General features: G+C 38.2%; 3 protein-coding genes and 2 non-coding genes across 5 annotated transcripts; 2 read left to right on the top strand and 3 right to left on the bottom strand.

Annotated features, from left to right (window-relative positions):
• Window positions 1-333: 333 nt before the first annotated feature.
• Window positions 334-4,219, top strand: LOC131320155 (chloroplast processing peptidase). The gene is made up of 6 exons (XM_058350751.1): window positions 334-907; window positions 1,712-1,849; window positions 3,370-3,456; window positions 3,674-3,741; window positions 3,861-4,060; window positions 4,101-4,219. The coding sequence occupies exons 1-5, from the start codon at window positions 401-403 to the stop codon at window positions 4,009-4,011; spliced, it is 951 nt and encodes a 316-aa protein (XP_058206734.1). The 5' UTR covers window positions 334-400; the 3' UTR covers window positions 4,012-4,060; window positions 4,101-4,219.
• A 3,492-nt stretch (window positions 4,220-7,711) lies between these two features.
• LOC131321427 (small nucleolar RNA snR60/Z15/Z230/Z193/J17) lies at window positions 7,712-7,803 on the bottom strand. Its single transcript, XR_009198473.1, has one exon. It is a non-coding gene; the product is annotated as a small nucleolar RNA snR60/Z15/Z230/Z193/J17 (small nucleolar RNA).
• An 83-nt stretch (window positions 7,804-7,886) lies between these two features.
• On the bottom strand, window positions 7,887-7,982 carry LOC131321429 (small nucleolar RNA Z43). The gene has a single exon (XR_009198475.1). It is a non-coding gene; the product is annotated as a small nucleolar RNA Z43 (small nucleolar RNA).
• A 1,589-nt stretch (window positions 7,983-9,571) lies between these two features.
• On the bottom strand, window positions 9,572-15,770 carry LOC131320154 (protein CONTINUOUS VASCULAR RING 1-like). The gene is made up of 7 exons (XM_058350750.1): window positions 15,454-15,770; window positions 13,787-13,839; window positions 12,551-12,660; window positions 11,527-11,694; window positions 11,337-11,434; window positions 10,643-10,769; window positions 9,572-10,098 (listed from the first exon to the last, which is right to left on the bottom strand). Exons 1-7 carry the CDS (start codon window positions 15,601-15,603, stop codon window positions 10,001-10,003), a joined length of 804 nt encoding a protein of 267 aa, XP_058206733.1. The 5' UTR covers window positions 15,604-15,770; the 3' UTR covers window positions 9,572-10,000.
• Window positions 15,771-17,895: 2,125 nt separating this feature from the next.
• LOC131320153 (rho guanine nucleotide exchange factor 8-like) lies at window positions 17,896-21,485 on the top strand. Its single transcript, XM_058350749.1, has 7 exons — window positions 17,896-18,410; window positions 18,662-18,778; window positions 19,051-19,205; window positions 19,337-19,411; window positions 19,953-20,219; window positions 20,478-20,798; window positions 20,901-21,485. Exons 1-7 carry the CDS (start codon window positions 18,122-18,124, stop codon window positions 21,345-21,347), a joined length of 1,671 nt encoding a protein of 556 aa, XP_058206732.1. The 5' UTR covers window positions 17,896-18,121; the 3' UTR covers window positions 21,348-21,485.
• Window positions 21,486-22,914: the final 1,429 nt, after the last annotated feature.

The following is a 22,914-nucleotide window of genomic DNA, read 5'->3' as shown; positions in this document are numbered from 1 at the left end:
AATTTATTGATATCTATTGATTTGTTAAAAAAAATTGATATGCATCTTTTTAAAAGTTTAGGATTTGCACACCGGACATTCATTCACGGACGGATGGAGTATTAATTTTAATACCTCGTTTTACAGCCATGAAGTTAAAACTTTGCGACCATGATGTTAAAACTTTGCAGCCAGAACGAAAAACTTTGCTGCCATAATGTTAAAAGTTTGCGGTTATAGCATTAAAGTTTACGGCTATAACGTTAAGGTTTGCGGCCAGGTTTCTTCCAATTAACTCTCATGGAGTCATGGCATAGGTATATTAACAAGTCTCGCGCCACACCATTTCGTTTCCCCCTTTTCTCTCTGTAGTCTGTGTCCCTCACACTTCCCTGGAAAACGCTGAAGGAAAGAGTTGAGGATGAAGAAGATATCTCTACAACTGGTCCCTCCATCCCTCTCCCTTCCTAATCCCACTTCCACCTTCCCCCAATGCTTCACACCCACCAGAAACCCTTCTTTCTTATCCCTCAATTCCACCCCTCTATCAAAATCACTTCAATTCAGCCACACCCACTTCAAACCCACCTTCAAAAACCCCGACTCTATCATTCTCAAGCCTTCTAGTAGACTGAATTGCAAAGGGTTCAAAGACTCAGCCGAAAAACCCAAGGCCGTTTTGGACGTAAAAGGCGGCACCGATGACGGCGGCGACGGAGGTGGAGGTGATGATGGAAAGGCGGAGGAAGAGAAGAGAAATGGGTTGTTGCCGGAATGGTTGGACTTCAATTCGGACGATGCGAAAACGGTTCTCGCAGCGATTGCGGTGTCACTTGCGTTTAGGTCGTTTGTGGCTGAGCCTAGATATATTCCTTCGTTGTCTATGTATCCCACGTTTGATGTTGGGGACCGACTTGTTGCAGAAAAGGTGATGCTTTATGTTGGATTTGTTTGAATGTGGAATTTGTTTTCCATTATTTGGCTTTATGTTGAAGGTTTTTGAATTCTCAGTCAAGCATAGAATGAGAATGGATCTTGAACTGTTCTTTTGTCTATTTTATTTTTCCATAATTCATATGTTTTCATGTTCTCTTTGGTTTTCTGCCTTTCAATCTTAAGACTTAGTTCAAGTTGAGAGTTTCTTGAGTAAATGGACCTGTAAAGGCTAGCCCCTTTAGATTGCACAAAAGGGTGGGAATTAGAAAAGAAAAGAGAATCCTACCCACTTGTTTGGATAGCTAAAAGAGGTGAGGAATGGGGGGGGGGGGGGGGGGGGGGGGCGCTTTTATGGTCCATTTTGTTTACCAAATCACGAACTCCAGTGAAAATTGATGAGGAACCAAAACCCTTTCTTTTCTCTCCCTTTCTCACAATTCAAAGTCTTAGTGAAGTATGAGAAGTACTAGAAAGAATGAGCCTTGGGCTGTATTTGAAAGAAGATAACTTTAAAATGCTCAAGATAAGAGCCCAAGGGCGATAAAATGAAGAACTTTCTATCAACCAAAAATAACTCTCTCGCTCTCTCTCTCTCTCTCTCTAAAAGTAGAGCAGGAAAGAGGAGTAACAATGAGGTTAATGGTCAAGGATCACGTTTACTTGTTGTCTTATTGATCTCTATGATTGAACTTTCACGTTACGAGTTTTGTTTCTTCTTTGCTGATAAGACTGGTCATGTATAAGCAATGGACTGCGCCATTACATCTCTTAACTGATGTTTGTCTTCGTCTTTCAGGTAACTTACTATTTTAGAAAGCCATGCCCAAATGACATTGTGATTTTCAAGAGCCCTCCAGTTCTGCAGGAAGTAGGATACACTGATGAGGATGTCTTCATAAAAAGAGTAGTTGCAAAGGAAGGTGATGTTGTGGAGGTCAGATTGCTAAACTTAGTAAATGCATTTCTTTGTATAGCGCATGACGAGATTATTGATGCTTGCTTCAGATATTTTTTTTTTTTATTCTGTTCGCTTCCAATTTTCAATTATCACAGTTTAGCAAAAGTGATACTCGTCAGTGGGGTTGTGAGATAATAAAAAGGCAAAAGCAAATAACATGATGTCTGCCTTTCATGATGTATTAAGCTTGTACTGTTAAGGCTTTTTGTTGATCATAAGGGGCTAGTGGACCTGGATGTATAGAGCGTGTTTTTTCTATTAGGGGTTGTTCTTTTATGGTTGTTTCTGTACTGATATAACTAGGACAGTTTTTGGGCTCAGTAAAACCAGAAAATTAACTGGATAAATATTTACATTTGGGTGAGAGCTAGTTCGTTTATTTCAATTCAATTCTCCCGACAGAAGTGGAAAGCTTTAGAACTGAACGGGGTAGGCAGGGTTCTATGACCTATTAACACCGAGCCATGTGCATCTCTACTTGCTTGCCATGTAATGGTAAACTGGAGTGATTTCTAAGGACGGTGAATCAGTGGCAAGTTCTGAATTCTTTGAATGGTTCCCCTGAGAAGTTATGGATTTCCTTATCACTGCCCTGGTCATGATCGCTGACCTGCTTCCGACTCTCCCTGCCCTGTGCATCCTTGGCTATTAATCTGAAATCAACAAATGCCTTTGATTAGCCACAAACGTTAAGCAACAATGCCAACGATTAGGTTTGTACCCAATCACCCCTTTTGCCCCCATTAATGGGTACTGAACTGGTCGTCCTGTGTGAGTAGATGGCTCATCCAGGTCCTCGCGTGTTGCTATTAGTACCCTTCCTTGAGCATTTCTTATGACCCAAGTAGCTTTCGTAGTTGGCATCAGGCAGTGCTACCGAAACTTTGCTAGTACCTTAGTAATCTGAAATCAATGATTTGTGAAGATGATAGATTTCTGATATTCAATACTACCAAGTTTGTGTAAGTTTGTAACTATATAACCTTGTTTCTGCTCTTAATTTTGTGTTTGCACAACTCAAAAGTCTTTGGTGATACAATACACACAGGGACAAATTTGGGCAGTTCCCTTGCGTATTTTTTGTTTTCGATCGGCAAGTTCCCTTGCGCATTGACAGAGCTATGCAAATTGGAATAGTCGGCGTTGTGCCTAACACGTGAAGATCATATTGCTTTTACCTTTAGTAGTGAATGTAGACATTTGTGCAACTAAAATAGAACTTTTATGAACCATCTCTGATTGAACGAATTAAAAGAAGAGATCGAAAAGGAAATTCTTGTCAGCACTAATTTTCTATGTCCTAATCTCTGAACACTGGCATCCTATCTAACTTTATTCCTGGAAATTTGCAATCACGAATTTGTTTTTTTGTCAAATAACTACGTTTTTCGTTCCATCTATCTAAATTGCTGTGCTAAAGTTGCGGAAACACGTCAATTTTCTACAATTCTCCGGTTTTTCCCCCCCAAATTTATGTGGAAATTTATCCACTGCAGGTTCGTGGAGGTAAGCTAATTGTAAACGGCATCGTAAGAAATGAAGGCTTCGTCCTTGAATCACCTAATTATGAGATGAAACCAATTGTAAGTTCTCTCCTCCTCTACAATTACAACTTCTTCTTTTTTAATTTAAAGGTGGTACACACACTGTAATCATCTCATATTGGTGGGAGGCCTAGGATTCAAAATCCAAAGATTTGACCTCTGGCAGCATAACTTTCAAGCTCCATCTCCACTAGCTTGTTAGTATAGAAGTACAGACGTCATAAACTGCAAAAATGACCTGTTCGTTGTGATGCAGCGTGTTCCAGAGAATTCAGTTTTTGTGATGGGTGATAATCGTAATAACAGCTACGATTCGCACGTATGGTAAGATTCTCCTATTCATCAAGCCACATGTGAAATTATTTTTCTTGTTCATCTTCCTCTTCTTTGTTGGCATTGTTTCCTGTTTCCTCCACTGATTTTACAACTTGTTCGTTTTGTAGGGGTCCCCTTCCGGCCAAGAATATAATAGGAAGATCGTTATTTCGGTATTGGCCACCAGCTAGGATTGGCGGAACAGTTCTTCCAGATGGCTGTGCTGTTGACAAGCTGGTGGAGAGCAGTTTAGCATCTGAATCAAACCCAACATCGTGATTCCTCTTTCTTGACCTTTTTTAGTTTTCAATTGGTCCTCTCTCTCTCTCTCTCTCTCTCTCTCTCTCTCTCTCTCTCTCTCTCTCCATTTTCGTTTATTGGGAAAAAGCTCACATTGCTCCTGTAAAATCTACTTATGTAACAGAGACCGATAGAGAACATTTTTGGAGACGGCTCAATTTATTGATGTCCCGTTTGGTTGTGTAAATTGTACATTTACGTTTTGTTTACCTTCCATCTACTGTACTACTGAGAAGTCTCTGAGACATCCAACTTTTTTGACAAAAAAAGAAGAAGAGACAGCTAACTTGTGGTTTGAATATGGTGTGCGCGGACAAAAATGATAACTGAGCATTAAGCGGCATTACTCTTCGGATTCAGGGCAGTTGGCCAGTTGCATATATTTTCCATTAGGATGGACGTGAGCTCTGTGATGAATCTGAAATGACATATTTACCCGTCTATGTTCTCCGTGGATAAACGTTTAGTGGTGAAAATTTTCAAGGTTTACCACACATGCATAGCAGAGGGCAGATTGGACGAGTTTTACAAGATCAAGCATTCTGTTGAATTTAGCCCGCCTGTCGACTGGAGCTTTCACCCGACTTCCCCACATCCTGTCCTTTCCTGGGAATCACTAAGAGGACTGTCAGACTGGACTGAACAGGATGAGATAATTAGGCCTGTATGCTTCCCTGGGTTGGACTTGGAATGGGTAGGTTAGATTGATATCACCTTGGATGTTTGGATTCACAATTCAAGTAGGTAATTTGTTGCAACTTGCAAAAGTTTAAATCATAAGAGAAATAGAATAGATTTGTGGAGAGCAATCCTTATCTTGTTTTTTTCCCCTCCACAAATCAAAGATCCAACATGAAGAAATAGAAGAATTGGGGAATTCATCAGAGCATAATAAAAACGAAACTGTGAGAATAATAGAAAATCCCCAAGTTTATCTTTTCTACAAGTACTTTAGGGCTCGTTTGGATGCGGGATAAAGATTGAGGGTATTATTTATGAACGGGAGATAAAATAATATGGAGTATTGGTTAACAAGGGATGATTGTTTATGTAGGAAATTAAATAGTACTTGGTTTGGATAAAATATTAGAAAGATGGGATAAAATAATATTTGTTTGGATGGAGAATAACTGGGGGTATACGGAAGGGTGGATGATATAAAAAGATGTCAAATGATCATTTTGCCCTTGTGCAGTTTCAAACTTAATTATGTATTACGTTATATATATAATTGCAAATATAATTAATCTTTCACAATTTAAGCCATAATATTTAATTTTACAAACAAATTAACTAATTTAATAATATGAAAAAATAAAAAATTCAGTTTTTATTTTAAAAAATTTGGTTATTTAAAAAAATTCAGTTATTTTTTTTAAAAAACTACATTGTTTGATAGTTCAAAATGTGTCCAACAAATTTGTTAGGTGAATTTCCATGTGTCTAACAAATTTGTTAAGTGAAATGTGTCCAACACATTTATTTGGTAAACTTTTTTTCTTATAAATAGTAAGGTAGCTCTTCTTCTCATCTCATCTCTATTCACAAAATTAGTTCTTTCTTTTTATTTTTGAATCATTTCCATGGCATGGCGGGCTTGGATCAAGGCGGAAGAGGAGAAATTACTAACAAACCTAACAACTTTTGTAAACGAGAGGATTTGGCAAGGCGAGTATGGTGGGTGGCATTCCACCTACTTGGGATATTTTGAAAATCAGACGTGAGCTTCTTTTTTCAAAGTAGGTATCTAAGGAAATCATATCGTAGGGAACATGAAAAAATGGGAGTGAGATTATTACTACGATATGATTCCGCTTCCATTTCTTCATCTTCCATATGATATGATTTTTATTAGATACCTGCTTCGAGAAAAGAAGCTCGCATTTGATTTTCAAGATATCCCAAGTAGGTGAAATGCCACCCACCATACTCACCTTGCCATCCCCTCGTCTACAAGGGTCTTCAGATTTGTTAGTAACATCTCTTCCTCAGCCTCGGTCCAAGCCCGGCATGTAATGGAAATGATTCAAAAACAAAAAAATAACTAATTTTGTGAATTAAAATGAGATGGAAAGAAAAGCTACCTTGCTATTTATAATAAAAAAATTTACCGAATAAATGTGTTAAACACATTTCACCTAACAAATTTGTTGGACACATGAAAATTCACCTAACAAATTTGTTAGACACATTTTGAACTACCTAACAATGTAATTTTTTTTAAAAATAACCAATTTTTTTAAATGACCAATTTTTTTAAAATAAAAACCAAATTTTTTTATTTTTATATTATTAAATTAATTAATTTGTTAATAAAATTAATTATTAAGGCTTAAATTATAAAAGATAATTAAATTAGCAATTTTATATTTATATCATAATACATAATTATGTTCAGGACTGCGCAAAAGCAAAAAAATTATTTGACAGTTTTATACATCAACCCTTCTTGATACCCCCAATTTATTATCTTTCATCCAAACCAAGTACAATTTTATCCCACATTTCTAATACCTCATTCAAACCAAGTCTATTTAATTTTTCCTCCATAAACATCACATTAATGTGGATTATCGCTTATTAACCAATATCCCTTACTATTTTATCTCACTTCATAAATAATACTTTCAATTCTTATCCCGCATCCAAACAAGCCCTTAGCTGAATACCGGAACCGTTATCTCTATCCGCACCTCTTGCCAAATTAGCTTTTGAAATGAACATTCAAAGAGGTGCATATTGGTTTCTTTGCCACCGCTAGATAACAGAACAGTTTTTTTTTTTTGAAATGATTTTGCCACTTTCTTTTTTGTTAACGCCACTCTCCTGCAAATGTATTTTTATTTTCAAAAAATACACTTGCAAAAATGTGGCGTTAACAAAAAAAGAAGTGACAAAATCCACAGCCTTTTCTTTTTTTTTTAAAGATGATAACATAACAGCTTGAATACACTATTATCACCTGATTGGAAAACCTATCCTCGTTGTTAGGTTTCCTTTGTTGCACAGCCAACCAAAGATTCAAGGCCTTAAAGGAACATCCTTGCTGAACCAAACCACAATAATTCATTTCTGAACTGGAATTTAGACATTATACACTTCTAGATAGAGTTTACATTATCGACACGCCTGGCAATGCAATAGAATCTTTCATACAATTATTTGGGAAGGGTTTGGGATATAATTCATTGACTAACCCAGTTTCTAAGCTATTTAGAACGAGGGGATCCACCAGAGTCATAAACCACACTATCTCCAAATCAATTATGAATACCAATTCTCCTACCATAAGAAGGTATCTATTACCTATCTTGTGTAGTATCAAAGCCTGCTCCATCTATGTCCAATCTAAACCTTTGAAAGTTGTTCCAACATTACAGATTCAACTTGTATGATTGCTCAAAATAAAATGTTTATGCTTTCCGCGCTTAACACAAAACATGCCAAAAAAATTAAAGAGTACAAGATAGGCCTCATAGAGAAGATTAGATGTCAACATTAGTTGTTTCAGACATATGCTTGTCTTGTAAAGTTTGGTTAATCATCGGCCTAATCAAATGTAGAAACCAAAAGATAATTACAAAGAACAAGAAAAAAAAAACTAAGATTAACATAATCAAGTAAAGGATCATCTAAACCCACGATAAATCTCAAATTTCTATGAAATCATAGTTAAAAACGGGGTCATCAGATAGGAGCGAAAGACTTTTGAAATGTATAATCACATAGTAATATCATCTGAACTATGCTTTTGATCATCATCTGGCCCCGTTTTGTTACACAAAGATATTCAAACCACAAACCATAAAATACCCAAAACAAAACCAAAAATAAGATAAACCATTTTACTAAGGGGACTCAGTTTATGGGTGGTGATATATCAGGATGGTCGGCAAGGCAAAAAAGCCATTACGACGAACGAGACCAATCACATGTAGTCATCACAGTCCCTCGGTGGTCTTTATAAGCAAACTAATTACACAGTATGAATCTAGTTAATCAATCGTAAAGAACCTTCACAAAATCAATAAGTAAACAGACTCAAAATTAGAACAAAGACTTTTGAAGCTTTTGTAGTCCTTCACTTAAAGGAAGAAGATCACTGGACATACCAATTACTGTGTACTCTGTGCAATCACTAGTGCGATCTACACGGATCCACCATTACACACACGCATACACAACCAGAGAGAGAGAGAGAGATCCACAATTACACACACACACACACACACACACACACACGCAACAAGAGAGAGAGAGAGAGAGAGAGAGAGAGAGAGAGAGAGACGCCCTGGCCTTTGGGGTTTGTTCGATTCTACTTATAGGGCGAGGAGCTAGGGTTTATCAGTTGTGCTGGTTTTTACTATTATGCGCCGAGCGCATGTTTATTTCCTGCGCTATAAAGCGAAATCAACGCGGGTTATTTTTCCTATTTTCGATAGGAGTATTTTTTTATTTTTCATAATTTTTCTATTGTTAACTTTTCGGCTTCGCAATGGGAAGAATTAGAAAAGTGTAGAAATGTAGATCGAAATCAAAAAATTTCCATATAAAACACAAAAGACACTAGATGTTTGGTATTTTTCCGTCCTTAGAAAATGTTTTATGTTTTTAGTCATAATTTTTTATTTTTTAGACTTCTCTCGTCGAGGCGAATGATAAATAAGAAAAATAACTTAAACTTAACAAAAATTTTAAAAAAATGAACAAAAATGCCAAAAGAATGTAGGGGAAATGGTCAACTAAAAAACCAAAACAACGTCCACAAATTTCTGAGACTATCCCTGCTTTAGGAATTAGGATAGCAAAAGTTGACATCAAATTGGTTTTGGTGACGCATATATTAGCTGAAAAACTACTTGTAGCAAGAGTATTTTGGGGAATCCTTTAAATGTTTAAATCTTATATTACTTCTTGATATGAAAATGACCCAGTTTATCAAAACTAATCGATTAGTTTACAAATCATAAATACTACAATGATACGAGGAGACGTCAATTAAAAGAGTCATTTCTCATTTTTCAAACTTGAAGAAAGAGCGAAAGCCACACCAAAATGGTGTATCAAATTTGCTACCTCCCTTGAAGTACTTTTTGCTGACACGGCTCTTTTGATTTTAATGCGGCCGTGGGTAGAAAACCTAGGTTTGGTTGGAAGCTAAGGACAGGAAAGGGAAGAGAAATAAAATTAGAAAAACACTCTCTTCCATTATTTGCTTTGCGAAGAAAAGGCCAAAAAAAGTACAACAAAATCAAGCTTCAAATGCCAAAACAACCAGCTTCAAATACCAGTTGGTATATGGTTATGAACAAATTCAGCGACAAGTTAACAGTTCACGCCATTTTGCTAAGAACACAGTTCACGCCATTTTGCTAAGAACATGAACACATTACAATCCGAGAAGTGATTCAATCTATAATTCGAGAGATTAGGCTTGAATGCAACACAAGAGATACAAAATTTTCAGATTAGTTTCTGCATTTTTTGTATCGAAACTAAAATAAGATGTTGCCGGGATGAACCTGTAACAATACCAACATAAAGACCTAATAAGTTTGACTTTTGAATGTGCAAGAGAAAAGGAAATAATGGAGTACAAAAGTCATGACTCGTGAATCACAATCGAAAATTCACCGATGCTACCTTCCAACCGAATAATGTCACATTCTATCAACAAAACTAAAATAGTGACTGGATTCTGGAAGTTAAACATTCAAAAGAGTCATCAAAAGAGAGATGAGTGACATCCGTGACCAGACCTTCAGGTAAACACAATCCAAAGTCCAAACACACAAATATATAGCCCAGCAAACACTACCTCCCTAAGATTGTACACGTCGCCAACCGTTATATTCACCATCAGAACAGATTCATGACGCTGATGGGTACCAATCGTGGGTCATTCTGATGACTTACCAAAAGTAGAAGGCGATAAATAAAACTCAAACTACATCTACCGTCCTAATTTTCATTTTCTGACAGGCCCACTTCTATCCACTTGAATGATACTAGGATCCAGTGTCGATAAGATCTGTGGCATTGACATACCCCCAGAGATAACAATTTCTGCAAGTGAAAACAAAGGAAAGCGATGAGCATATTCCATGCGGGGTGTATTCCAACTTTCCAAGTATCACATTTATGTTCTAATAATTTAGGATTAGTATTTTATTTAGTATTTTCGGGGTGAACTCAGGTATCACATTTATGTTCTATTAACTTAGGATTAGTATTTTTTTAGTATGCTTGAATTTAGTAACAATTTTCTAGAAGTACTTAGTTTCCTAGTTTCTTTTGACTTAGTATTCCTATTTTGTAGCTTTCTCAAAAAAAATAAAGTATTATACATAACAATGTAAGCCTCTTGGCTATGGGAAGTTTTGTTTAGGTGAGCAATAATATTGAGTTTATTGAGAGAGTATCTCTTATTCTACTGTGCTTCAATAATCTTAGGATTCAACAGAACTGTAGAAGAATCGTCTTAATTCGTGACGGGGGATGCTGTTCTCTTCTCATGTTCTGCGCTCGTTAATATCCCATACAAGTACCTGGTTACCACAGCCACTTGTAATTTTATCTAGTGTGAGCGTGACAAGTACAGAAGACTTACCAATTCCTTCCCGAACAGATAAGTTTGGCCTAATAACGTCCTTGGAGTTGACGAGGAATATATCACCAATATAAAGATGGTTGGTGGGAACATATACACAGCATAGCTCCTCATCACCCGAATAGTTCTGAAATTTAAACTACCAAAGTTAGGGGTTTGAATGCAAGGACATTAGCATCCAGACAAATATCAACATAAATCGGTTTTCTGGCTTCTCAAAGATTTCAACAAACTGAATAGCAAACTGCCTTTCAGGACACAGAGGCACGTTACGGATGCAGCTAAATTATCATATATACCAAACAAAGCATAAGATCACACAAAGCATATCTTTTGAGACATCAAAACATATCTCAAGGTGGTAAGAAGTTGGAAAACCAATTGAGCAATGTGAAGACAGATATATAGTACCAAAAAAGAAAATAGAACTATATCCACAAGCATAACCACAAATATGGTACCAATTTCCACTTGTAAACTCCTTGCGTAATATAACTGGTGAGCAATGAAGAATAATGCATCTGTTTGGGTGAAAGGGGAAAGGTCCGCAGCACGTTATTGGATTCAATGAACCAAGCCAACAAGATTCAGAATATACGCAAGATTATTATACTTCCATAAAAAAACACCAGTGGCAGGGCATTGTCTAAGTGAGCTAATGAAAATACTGGAACAGCAAAAGTAAGTTGCATACCTGAAGGACAACAGATGAAGTGATGAACCCAAATGCATATTCACCAATACGTGGATGCCTAATGATAGCAACCTCCTTGAAGGCCTGCGAGTTTTGATCTGCAATGACGGCAAACAAAGAACACTAATGCATCCATCCATCCATTAAAGTTGCAAAAGAAGACAGGGAAGCTGACAAACAGAAGTCAGACCTGGAGATATGGCAGCACTAATTTGCTTTGAAGCACTGTAAATATGACGAACAAAGGGCATCCGCTTGATGAACCATTCTCCAAGACTCAAAACTGATGTCCCCAACCACGACGACATGAACACACCGACCAAGAAGATGAATGTGATCGAAGTTACAAATCCAAGACCTAGCCAAGAAGCATGAGCAAATATACAAAGTAAATGAGAAAAGCACAAGTATTATTCCACTGAGGTGCCTCTTACAAGTACTGAAATGCCAACAAGAGAATATTGATAACTTCGTGTCGATGTGAGAAAATAAAAGCCACATTATTTAGTACAGTATTTGGATGCGACAGTTTCTGAGAAAGGTTAACTTCACAAACTTACACATGAGTGAGATGGAAAAGACAAAACAAACTTTCGCTAAATTTTCTTGGACGCTATTGTGGAGTCTAGCGGATCATACAAAAGCATGTGGGGAGTCCTCTAGAAGCCCCATGATGTTAGGACTAAAGCTCAAGATCCATTCTGTTACAACTTCTAGGCTTTATCCCTTACAACTGTAAAACTGGCCAACTCCTGCCCTTGTATCTAAGCAATGCCCTCCTTGCTTTTGTCCTTACTCATGTTTAAATCTTATTTTGGCAAACTAACGGCGCGGGGGGGGGGGGGGGGGTGGTTGGGGGGGGGGGGGTTAACGTAAAACAGTGCTACCAAAAAAATTGTTCATTAAATCATGGACTTCCCCCCCCCCCCCCAAAAAAAAAAAGAAAAAAGAAAAAGAGAAAAAAGAGAGAGAAATATTCTCAGGGCAGTAAATCAAAAGTTTCCAGCAGTTACTCATCTAAAAGCAGTAACACTTCGGGTTAAGGACCAAAGCAATCTAGAAAAAGCAACAAGGCTAGCAAAGTCACCTTGTACCAGAAACTTTGACCAGGTTTCACAACTTCCATCATACTGATTCGACATATATAAGCCTTACCAGCACAACGTACAAGTAAAGAAAGGATCCTCATGCAAAGGAAGACTGGATATTCTTACCAAATATATTGATGCCCAGCTGAGCATAAATTGGAGAGAAAAAGCCATCCACAAAACGGATAAACCACCATGTTATGTAGAAAGTGACTGCTATCGGAAACAGGATGACACTGCGGAGGGGCCAAGAGTAAGAAACAATTATAACCACGAGTAACATGCTTAACTAAAAATGAGGAACTTTGAGTACTTGTCAACATCAAACTTCAGATCATTGGACAACCATATAGTGAAGTAGTTTTAAGAAATCAATATCATGATTTCAGCTCATTGGACAACCATATCATGCACTAATTTCAAGAAATCATACACGTGATGCAGAACACACTCTCATTATCATCTGAGATTTGCCAACTGCTACAAATTAGAAGGACAAAAGAGGCAAATGCTGCGTCAAGATCTAATTCTGGAGTCAACGATGGCAATACAGGTCTTGAATAGGAACTTGGACTAATTCCCGTCCCTGTTTGTATGTTTTGCTGCAAGTTGGTCAACTATGGATAGCAATTTACCCGAACTTCAAAGGAAATTTTCCTGGCAGTACTGCCTGCCAGTCATGGAAGAGGTTTGGGGAGCGATTCAACATGGTATGGTGGAAGTTTCAGTGGGTAAACAGTTGCCAACCTGGGTTTGGAACTGCACTCGGATTAAGGGAATATCCACCCTGCCTTTAGATCCCTATCCCATTAGAATTCCCGACACCCATACCTTAGCACCTCCCAAATCCTATGAAAAATCCCTGATCTGATGTACATAGAATCCACACATGATAACCCTTAGCAATTGCCAAATCAGTTCTTATTTTTCCCTTGGCCACATGAGTATGTAAAACTCTAAAAGCATTACTGACTTCAGTTCCAACTCCCATGATGACACCCCGCTTCAGACCTAGTTCCAACTTCTCTCTTTTTCCCATGTAGTTCCAGCTAATCCCCACTACAAGATTTTTTGGAGAGGCCAGACCAGAGTATTCAAAGAACAGTAAACTCTCAATAAGACACACAGACTAAAGATATGACTAAGATGCAATTAAATTTGAACTTTCCGTGTTAGTGACCTCTCCTCGACTGGTACTTCCTACATCTCTTCGCATGATGATGACGCCAAATATCAAGATTGGCGAACAAGACACAGGTCAAAAGTTTGACATTTCAGAAAGAACGAAAAGGACGATATACATCACAAAATGAGAGAACATATATAATCCACACTGAGAGGGAGAGAGAGAGAGAGACGCACCATCCTGTCATAAACTTTTTGGAAGCCCAGCTCCTGAAAACTTTATAGAAAGTCTACATAGTAACAACATAGCATAGAATAGTTGTCAGACAATACAAGAGAAACACAGGCATAAATGCACAATAATACTAAAAGAAAAACTTATGCAACGGAGGTCTCCACGAAAAGGCCAGGGAACAATGGTCGTAGCGGAAGCATTAAAAAATTATCCGATGCCATAAACGTAGAAGTTGTACAGTGCTTACCGCCTAGTGGCATAACAGTGGAATACCTAATATCTGAATGCACTTATGCACTGGGTTGAGTGCGGGCACATCTTTCCATCATTAGTTGACATGACTTATGAGTATTGCTGGTCATGCTTGCATCGATTGCCACATGTCTGGTTTAGGTAAAGGAATTCTGTCTTTGAGTTTATCTAAAGAATGAGATTTAGGCAGATAACAAGTAATGTGTGGTAATGGTGGATAGTATTCACTCCTGTTGACAGTTCTAAGAGTTCAATCTCCTTATAACTTTTAGAATACCCCTCTATCACGGCATGCAATAGATATCATGTTCGACCCACCCCTCTGCTAAAGGTGGGTAATGGTGGATGGTATTCACTCCCGTTGAGGGTTCTAAAAGTTCGATCTTGTTGAAAATTTGAGAATGCAAACTACTAAGTTACACCTCCATCACAGCACAAGATATATATTCTGTTTGATCAGCCCCTCTGTAATGGTGGACACTGGACACTACTCTACTTACTCGTGTTGAGAGTTTCTAAGGGCTCAATTTTATCAAGCACTTGAGAAGATATGATGAATTTACCCATCTGATATCAGAGCACATAATAGATTCTGATGCACCACCTCACCGCTTACCTCATAATTATCAAACTTAAACGTGTTTGTCCGCCACACGTGAGGGGGCATGTTGAAAGCATAAATAATAAAACAATAGTCCCCTGAATTTCGCGGACACTAAGGTTAGTTGTATTCGCGGATCAAAAAAAAAAAGGTTAGTTGTATTCTAAGCACTAATGGATGAGATAGAACAAAAAAGTTTATTGGCTAGTTTGTTGTATTCTCAGCAGTCAGCACTAATAGGTAAGATCTAAGTCCCATAATCCTTCAGTAGGACCCTCCGCTCGCACTCTCAATCCTTGCTATGCGCTCGCTCTCACTAATTTTAGTAGTTTGAGATGTTTTTGAAATCCCACGCTCATGCTCCTGCTTGTGCTGCACGCAGCTTATGTGACTTTGTTTGAGATATGGAGTAACAAAGATAGATACTGGCTCCCATACAAAAGTTTTGCACGCTATATGTTTTTCCCAATCATTTAGTTCATTACATTCTCCACAATAACCAAACAGACTTCAAGCAACAGAACACGGACTCAGCTCTTCCACGAACCAAAAACTGAGTCAGAAGTTTTGACTCTACTAAAAAAAGTCAAGTCTGTGCCAGATTAGGTCAAGTAAACTACGATCCATTACATCCTCATCGAGAATTCGCAATTATTTCACAAACCAAATCAACTAGACTAGAATACCAAAACCCTAAGATTGTATCACATGATCATATATTTGCAAATAAATATGTGTGTTTGTGTGTGTATGTATGTATGTGTATATAGATATATATAGAGAGAGAGGGGGGGGGGGGGGGGGGGGAGAGGAGACCTCGCGGCCGGAGTGGTGAGAGGAGGAAGAGGAGGCGGCCGAGGAGGAGGAGGAAGGCTTGGAAGAGGCTTCGCCATCGGAGTCAGCGACGGGTATGAGGAGCTCTCGATCTCTGCTCGCCATTAGCTTCGATGACTTGTCATCTCCCATCAGACGCTTGCAATCGATTCAATTCAACGACCATGAGAATCAGACCAACTACTCTCCCAAACGACCCAAACTCTCTCTCTCTCTCTCTCTCTCTCTCTCTCTCTAACTTTGTATACGTTCACTACTTTTTTGGGAATATTCCACCAATAGATCTACAGTATTACTAGCAATTCTACATAACGTATATAATTAATTAAAATTCCCTCAGAAAATCTTCTATATACTCATGTAAATGTACCAGTCGTTATTTTTAGTCCTTCAATGGCAAGAAAATATTAAATGATAAATAGGTTTTCGCTTACTTAAATTGAGATCATTTGAATAATTTGAGTAAAGAAAATTTGAACTCGTCTCCGTTGAACAATTAAACAATTGAGATCACTGTCAAATGAGGTTGGTATGATTCTTTCAATAAGTGTATTTATGTTTCAGTTCGTTTTAATTAATGCAAAAAAATCCCTTTCTTTTGCTTTTATTGTCTTTCTTTAAGGCATAATGTCTTTAGTCAGTTAAAAATACCTTGAGTAGCCTAGTATACAAGGGATAATAAGCAGTTGAAAACCGTAGACAATGGGTTGTTTCACGAGATTATTATTATATTATATATAATATTAAAAGCCACGTATTTGGTTATTGTTTCCTATTTGTTATTAGCATTAATTGTACTTATGAGTAAACAGAATTTTAGTGATATGGATAGATAAGGGATATATGGATAAAAAATAAGACGAGAGACAAAAAAGATAGTGTGGATATAAAAAAGGGGGTGTGAAAATCAATCCCCTATATATAAATTCATGCTAACTACATTGTTTGATCGGGAAAATTCAATTTTAAAACCAGAATTCTTATTTTTTGTTTTATGAAAATAAATCTGGTCGTCATATGGCTATTGTAATCAAATCAATTTAACACTTCTTCATGAATAATCTACTTGCAATCCGGTTCGGCTAGTGGAAATCTTCTTTTTTTTAATCGGTAAAAGTAATATTTTATTAAGGGGGAAATGAAATTGCAACCAAGAAACATATTCAGATGGGACAAAAGCCCAAACAAAGGGCAAAGCCCAGTACACGTGATGGCCTAAAACATTCAGATAAAACAAAGGAAAAATGACGGCTCAAGATGTGTTTTGATAATTAATACCTATTAAGGACATGCTAAGGATATTTATTAATACTAAAAATATCCTTGACGGATATTAATTATCAAAACAAGTCATTGGCTATCATTTTTCCTAAAACAAACGAAGCCTAAATAGCCAATCCGTATCTATGGCTTGATGTCATTAAACCGGCCCAGCCCAGTCAAGGTACCGTTCTATCGGAACGAGAGGGCCCAAAGTCAGGACGGCCCAATGTGTTTAGATAACAGAACCGAAACCATTTCCTGATTTTGATGCCACAGTAATCCAATAATAATTAAGGCCTGGTACTGAGATTTTGCCTTTTCCATTGGATTTGTGATCTTATATGGATAATATCCTTCCTATCCTATCCCTGGCCTTAATCTTGAATCTCAATGATCCTTGTTAATTTCGTTTGCATTTTTGCAATTTTGATGACTCACCTAACAAATAGGTAAATAAACATTCGTACTCATTCCGTCGGCAAGATTTGAAGTTTGAGTCTGTTGGCGGATTTTGTTTGGTGACTCTCGAGATTATTACATTATTTTTCATTTATGTTATTGTTTTAACAGGTTTTGGTCTGGTTTAGTGTTGTTTGGCTATCCCTGTGCAAACTGTTCGTCGCCCGTTAAGGGTTTGGTTTTCTGTACTCATGGAATATCTATCCGGTCCCCATGGACAACCCAATTGTTGAGGTCTCTATCCAACCTAAGGCTCCGGACTCGGTTCTTGTTCAGCCCGTTGGCTACTTCAGTTTTCAATAAAAACTCTTGAGACACTTTCTTTCGGATTAAAAAAAGAGAGAGATCTCATTTAAAGCTGACGTTTTCATTGTATTAACCAATCATATTTGTGATGTAATCTCGGTCTTCGGCCTTGTGAAACAAATTGCCCTGTTGCTAAAAAACCCAACCAATCATTTCGGGATTCCTCTTTCCCGCAAAATTTGCAAGCAACAAGAAACTAAACCATTAATTTCCTCAGAACACCACATCCAACAGAAGAAGCTACCCATCTGTTTTTGTTTATGCCTCTCTCTCTCTCTCTCTCTCTCTCTCTCTCTCTCTCTCTCTCTCTCTCTCTCTCTCTCTCTCCATACCAACCTCCCTTTCTCCTAATCAAACATGCACCCTACATTCCCAATGCTAAATCAAGTAAACTGCAAAAAAAACAACTCCTCATGCATCAGACTACCCTCTCCCCCTTCTTTCACGTCAAGGAAATTCAAAAACCCTTTTCCATTTCCCTCTCCATCCTCCTTCAGGAAAAGGGTTTTTCCTCGTATTTTCCTTACATTCTCCTTTCCAAAAGCCAGGTTATGGATTTTAGAAGGAAACACATCATCACCCACGCCCATGAAAATTAGTTAGGTATCATTTCAGTTAGAATATGGTTAGAGAGCAAAGTGGAATTCAATTATCGCGGTCTTTCAATTTCAAGAGGATCTTTGAGATTCCAGGAAGACAAGCGCAGGGTTTGAATTCCGAAGAAACAAACTGTGGGATTGGAAATTCCATTGAGGAGAAGCAATATAAGAGCGAAGGTGCTACACCTGCGGCAATAGAGCCAATAGGATCCGTGTTTGATCGGTCTAGCGAAAAGGGTCCTATTTCGCGGTTGAGCAAGGAGGGAGGAGGAGGAGGAACGACTCCACAAAGCATGGACCGGCAGACTTCAGGTACACATTCCGGTAGTTGATGGAGTATTTGTTTTCGCTTTGGCTTTTCAATGAAGAGTCCATGAACATTCGTTGTTTTCATATCGCTTTTACTTTTGTCCGAACGAGTTCAAATGTTTTTATTTTCATTGACAAAGGTTTGGATTCTTTTCTGATGTCTGGATATTCACAGTAGTTTTTTTTGCGGTAATTATATTAATAGCAGTTTGGTTGATTATGGATTGGATTTTCTTGTTTTCTGTTTGGCTCAGATGTCGAATTGATGAAAGAAAGGTTTGTTAAGCTTCTTCTAGGAGAGGATATGTCAGGTGGTGGGAAGGGTGTTTCATCAGCTCTGGCTTTGTCTAATGCTATTACAAATCTTGCTGGTGAGTTTCATCCCTCATTCTTTTCCCCCTGCTAATTTGATGGATTCAGAATGTGTATTCTGTCGGGGAGAGAGAGAGAGAGATGAGTTACACAGAGAAAAAATGCAAAGAATACCGAACGCGTTAGTTAGTATTGGATCAAGATTTCATCATCAATTCTTGAAATCCAGATTAAGAGTCAGTTGATGGTGATGCGTTGATCAGGGAAACTCTGGAAACAAGCAAGATTCTGACTAAAACGGTTTCTCCTTTTTTTCCCTGGTATTTTACAGCTTCTGTTTTCGGAGAACAACGGAAGTTGGAACCCATGTCCGAAGACAGGAAAGCAAAGTGGAAAAAGGAAATAGATTTGCTTTTATCCGTGACTGATTACATAGTTGAGTTTGTCCCTTCTCAACAGAAAGCGAAGGACGGAACAAACATGGAGGTAAAACTCTCTCTCTCTCTCTCTCTCTCTCTCTCTCTCTCTCTCTCTCTCTCTCTCTCTCTCTCTCTCTCCTGTGTGTGTGTTTTATTTCTATCACATCCTGATCCATAAACAAGAGCCTGATTTTGCAGATAATGGTGACGCAACAAAGAAAAGATCTGCTCATGAATATCCCGGCCCTGCGCAAGCTTGACGCAATGCTCATTGTAAGAAACCACCCTTGTCCAGCTTTTCAAAACCGAAATTAAGCCAAAAAAACTTCTTATCGAGTGTCTAGAGGGGAGAATATAAAAGTGACGATGTAGGCACAACAGAGATTGTGAGAGAGACAACTGTTGTCCCTAGATGGACTGCCCAGTTCCAAAAGGAATTCGGCTTCTCTCCGCTCCAGGGTGTAGTCCCTAACACAGACTGTGCCGCGTCATTACTTTCTATAAACGAGAAGACCTGATTTTGTCTACTTGAAAAGGTGACATTCGACGTTTCATTTACCAAAAAAGTGCCGAAATAGCACAACCCCATGATGATTACTCCACCCTCCAATCCATGCCCGGAACGGAGGGAAAATCGGACCCCTTCAAATGTACCGGACGAAATTAAACCAATAAATCAACACCAGGAAAGTGCATAGTAAACTCACAAGATCTGTGGAGATTGGTTTCCGCGTATAAGAGTGTTGGTCTGCTTCTTTAATTCTAGGTACAACTTTGTTTAACATCCTGACCATACTAAGATTGTAATCACCAGGATTGCCTAAATAACTTCAGAGACCAGAGCGAATTCTGGTATGTCTCAAAAGATGCTGATGAATCGGAGCAAGGGATCCAGAGAGATGACAAATGGTGGCTACCTACCGTCAAAGTACCGCCAGAAGGGCTATCAGATGCATCAAGAAAGTGGATGCAATTTCAAAAGGACTCTGTGAACCAAGTACTCAAAGCATCAATGGCCATAAATGCTCAAACACTATCGGAAATGGATATCCCTGAAAACTACATTGAATCCCTCCCAAAGGTAAAACTTCACGATAGTGAGTCCTTTAATTACCAAAACAACAGAACCTACGTGATCGTGCGGCTCCTTAGGACATTGGGTGCAATGCTCCCGGAACACTAAAAAACATCTGCAAAACACAATTTCTCATCATCTGAGGGCATAGACAGGACTATATTTTATGCAGCACCTCCTGCTCTTGCTTCTTCAAGATAGTATTATTCCACAAGGCTAGCACTCAAAGTTGGCTCATTTTCTCCATTTTTTCCCAATTGATAGAACGGTAGATCAAGCCTTGGTGAATCAATATACAAGAGCATTACAGTTGAGTTCTTTGACCCGGAGGATTTCCTGTCAAACATGGACATGTCAACAGAGCACAAAGTTCTTGACCTAAAGAACAGGATTGAGGCTTCCATTGTGATTTGGAAGAGGAAAATGCACCACAAGGATTCAAAGTCTTCTTGGGGTTCAGCTATAAGTTCGGAGAAGAGAGAGCTATTTGAAGAGAGAGCGGAGACAATCTTGCTCCTACTCAAGCATCGGTTCCCTGGACTTCCTCAATCCTCACTTGATATAAGCAAAATACAATATAACAAGGTAAGAACAATTTAAACCTTGAATGTGCATCTTTAAAGATTGGTATGTTTCTTTAAAGCTTAGCTAACCCAGCAGATCTGCATTTCTCTTAAAAAATTCCAGGATGTTGGATATGCTATTTTAGAGAGCTACTCAAGGGTACTAGAAAGCTTGGCCTACACGGTCATGTCTCGCATAGAAGATGTCTTATATGCAGATTCTCTCACTCAAGATCCATCACTCGCAGTATGCGAACGAAAGCTTTCAACTGAACCCACACTGAAGGAAGGGCCGCGTAGCTCCTCATGCCATTCCACAGAATGTATCGAAACACCAAGTACTGCAGAGACGCCAAATTCAAAAACACTCTCCGATTTCATGGGATGGAGTTTGGATCAAGGCGAGTCAACCGATATGAAGAAAAATAACTCAACAGGAAACTTGGAATGCTACTTCAAGGATGATAACGAGAAGTTGAGCAAAAGTAATGAAGTCTGCACCAACAAGAAATTTTCTTACATGGAAAAGCTTGAGACCTTGGGTGGGCTAAGAAGTACGGCCCGGTTCTGATAGTGCTAACTGTATAAGAAAAAGGAGGAAATGAGAAACACAAAGTCGAGAGCTAAAGAGGGAAAGATGAGCAATGACAAAAGGCAGACCTTTAGCTTTAATGACTAAAATGTAAATATCCAGACCCACTAAGGAGTCTATACAGTTAGTATTCCCTTTTGACTTTTGTTGTGCTTCCATCCGGTTTTGGATAGGGAAGTCTGAAAAATCACCCACGGGATTTGATACATTTAACCAGTTCTTTTTCAGCTTAATTTCTGACATTTAGCTTCTTCAATGCATGGAAACTTGTGAACAGGTGCGTAAAAATTGAATTGCTTCAAATTCGATGGTTTAAGGGTTTGATATTTTGAAACTCGTTAAGTTTTCAAACCAAGCTTAAACAACTAACTCCTCGGCTCGTTCAGTTTATCACCCCTAAATGTAAGATCCCACCGTCCCATCATACTTCTTTCGCGGCAAAAGGGGACCCTCATGCTTTTTCACCAACTTAAAGGAACAGCAATAAACCAATGAATCTCTAGACTAATCCTCAGAAATCAAAAGATGTTCAGCGAAAATGAAGAAAATTGTATTGTAAATTGGTTTCCTGATTTTATCTTCTGTTCCTTTCTTCCCAAAAACTATGAAACAAACATTGCCAAACTTCACCGAGCCACAGAATTTGATTAAACAAAAAAAGAGAAAGCACGAATCTTTTCGAGATACAAAACACGTTTAACCAATTGTATATCTAAGCACGTTCAAAATATGCAATGCATAAAATACACAAAACAAAGAGAAAGAGCTTTATAATAATAATAAAAGGGAAAATTTCAAAATACCCCCAACTTTTACACCAAAATTCAATTAGACTCCCAGCCTTTTAAAAACTTCAATTTTACTCCCAACGTTATCTTCCGTTAATCAAAACGCCCCATTCCGTTCGAATGACTAACGGATTTTGTTAAAAGCTCCGTTAAATAGCATCCCGATCGAATTTCGATAATCTGAGCCGCTTAATGTGTTCAAAACGTGATTTTAAGGGTACCTAGTTCAATAAAAAACTGTTCAGATGAAGCCCTTTCCGATCTTTTTTTTTGCCGATTTCTTGCGGGTACCCTTAAAATCACGTTTTGAACACATTAAGCGGCTCAGATCATTGAAATTCAATCGGGAAAGGGGAGGTGGGGATCAATCCGGATTTTGTTCAAGTTCGAACGTCCGGATTTTGCTTCGGTCTGCACCTCTCGTTTTCTGATCAAATTTCGATGATCCGAACCGCTCAATATGATTAGAAGTTAGAACGTGATTTTGAGGGTACTCGCGAGAAATCAACAAAAAAAATGACCGGGAAAGCCTTGATTTGAACAGTTTTTTATTGAACTATTCAATGAAAAATTGTTCAAATGAAGCTCTTTCCGATCATTTTTTTTGCTGATTTCTCGCGAGCATCATTTAAAATCAAGTTTTGAATACGTTGAACGGCTCAGATCATCGAAATTCGATCGGGACGCTATTTAACGGAGCTTTTAACGAAATCTGTTAGTCATTCGGACGGAAATGGGCATTTTGATTAACGGAAGAT

This window comes from Rhododendron vialii, chromosome 3a (assembly GCF_030253575.1).
Source record: "Rhododendron vialii isolate Sample 1 chromosome 3a, ASM3025357v1".
Lineage (NCBI taxonomy): Eukaryota > Viridiplantae > Streptophyta > Magnoliopsida > Ericales > Ericaceae > Rhododendron > Rhododendron vialii.
The sequence above is the reverse complement of the archived record's forward strand: the minus strand, read 5'-3'. Positions and strand labels throughout refer to the sequence as shown.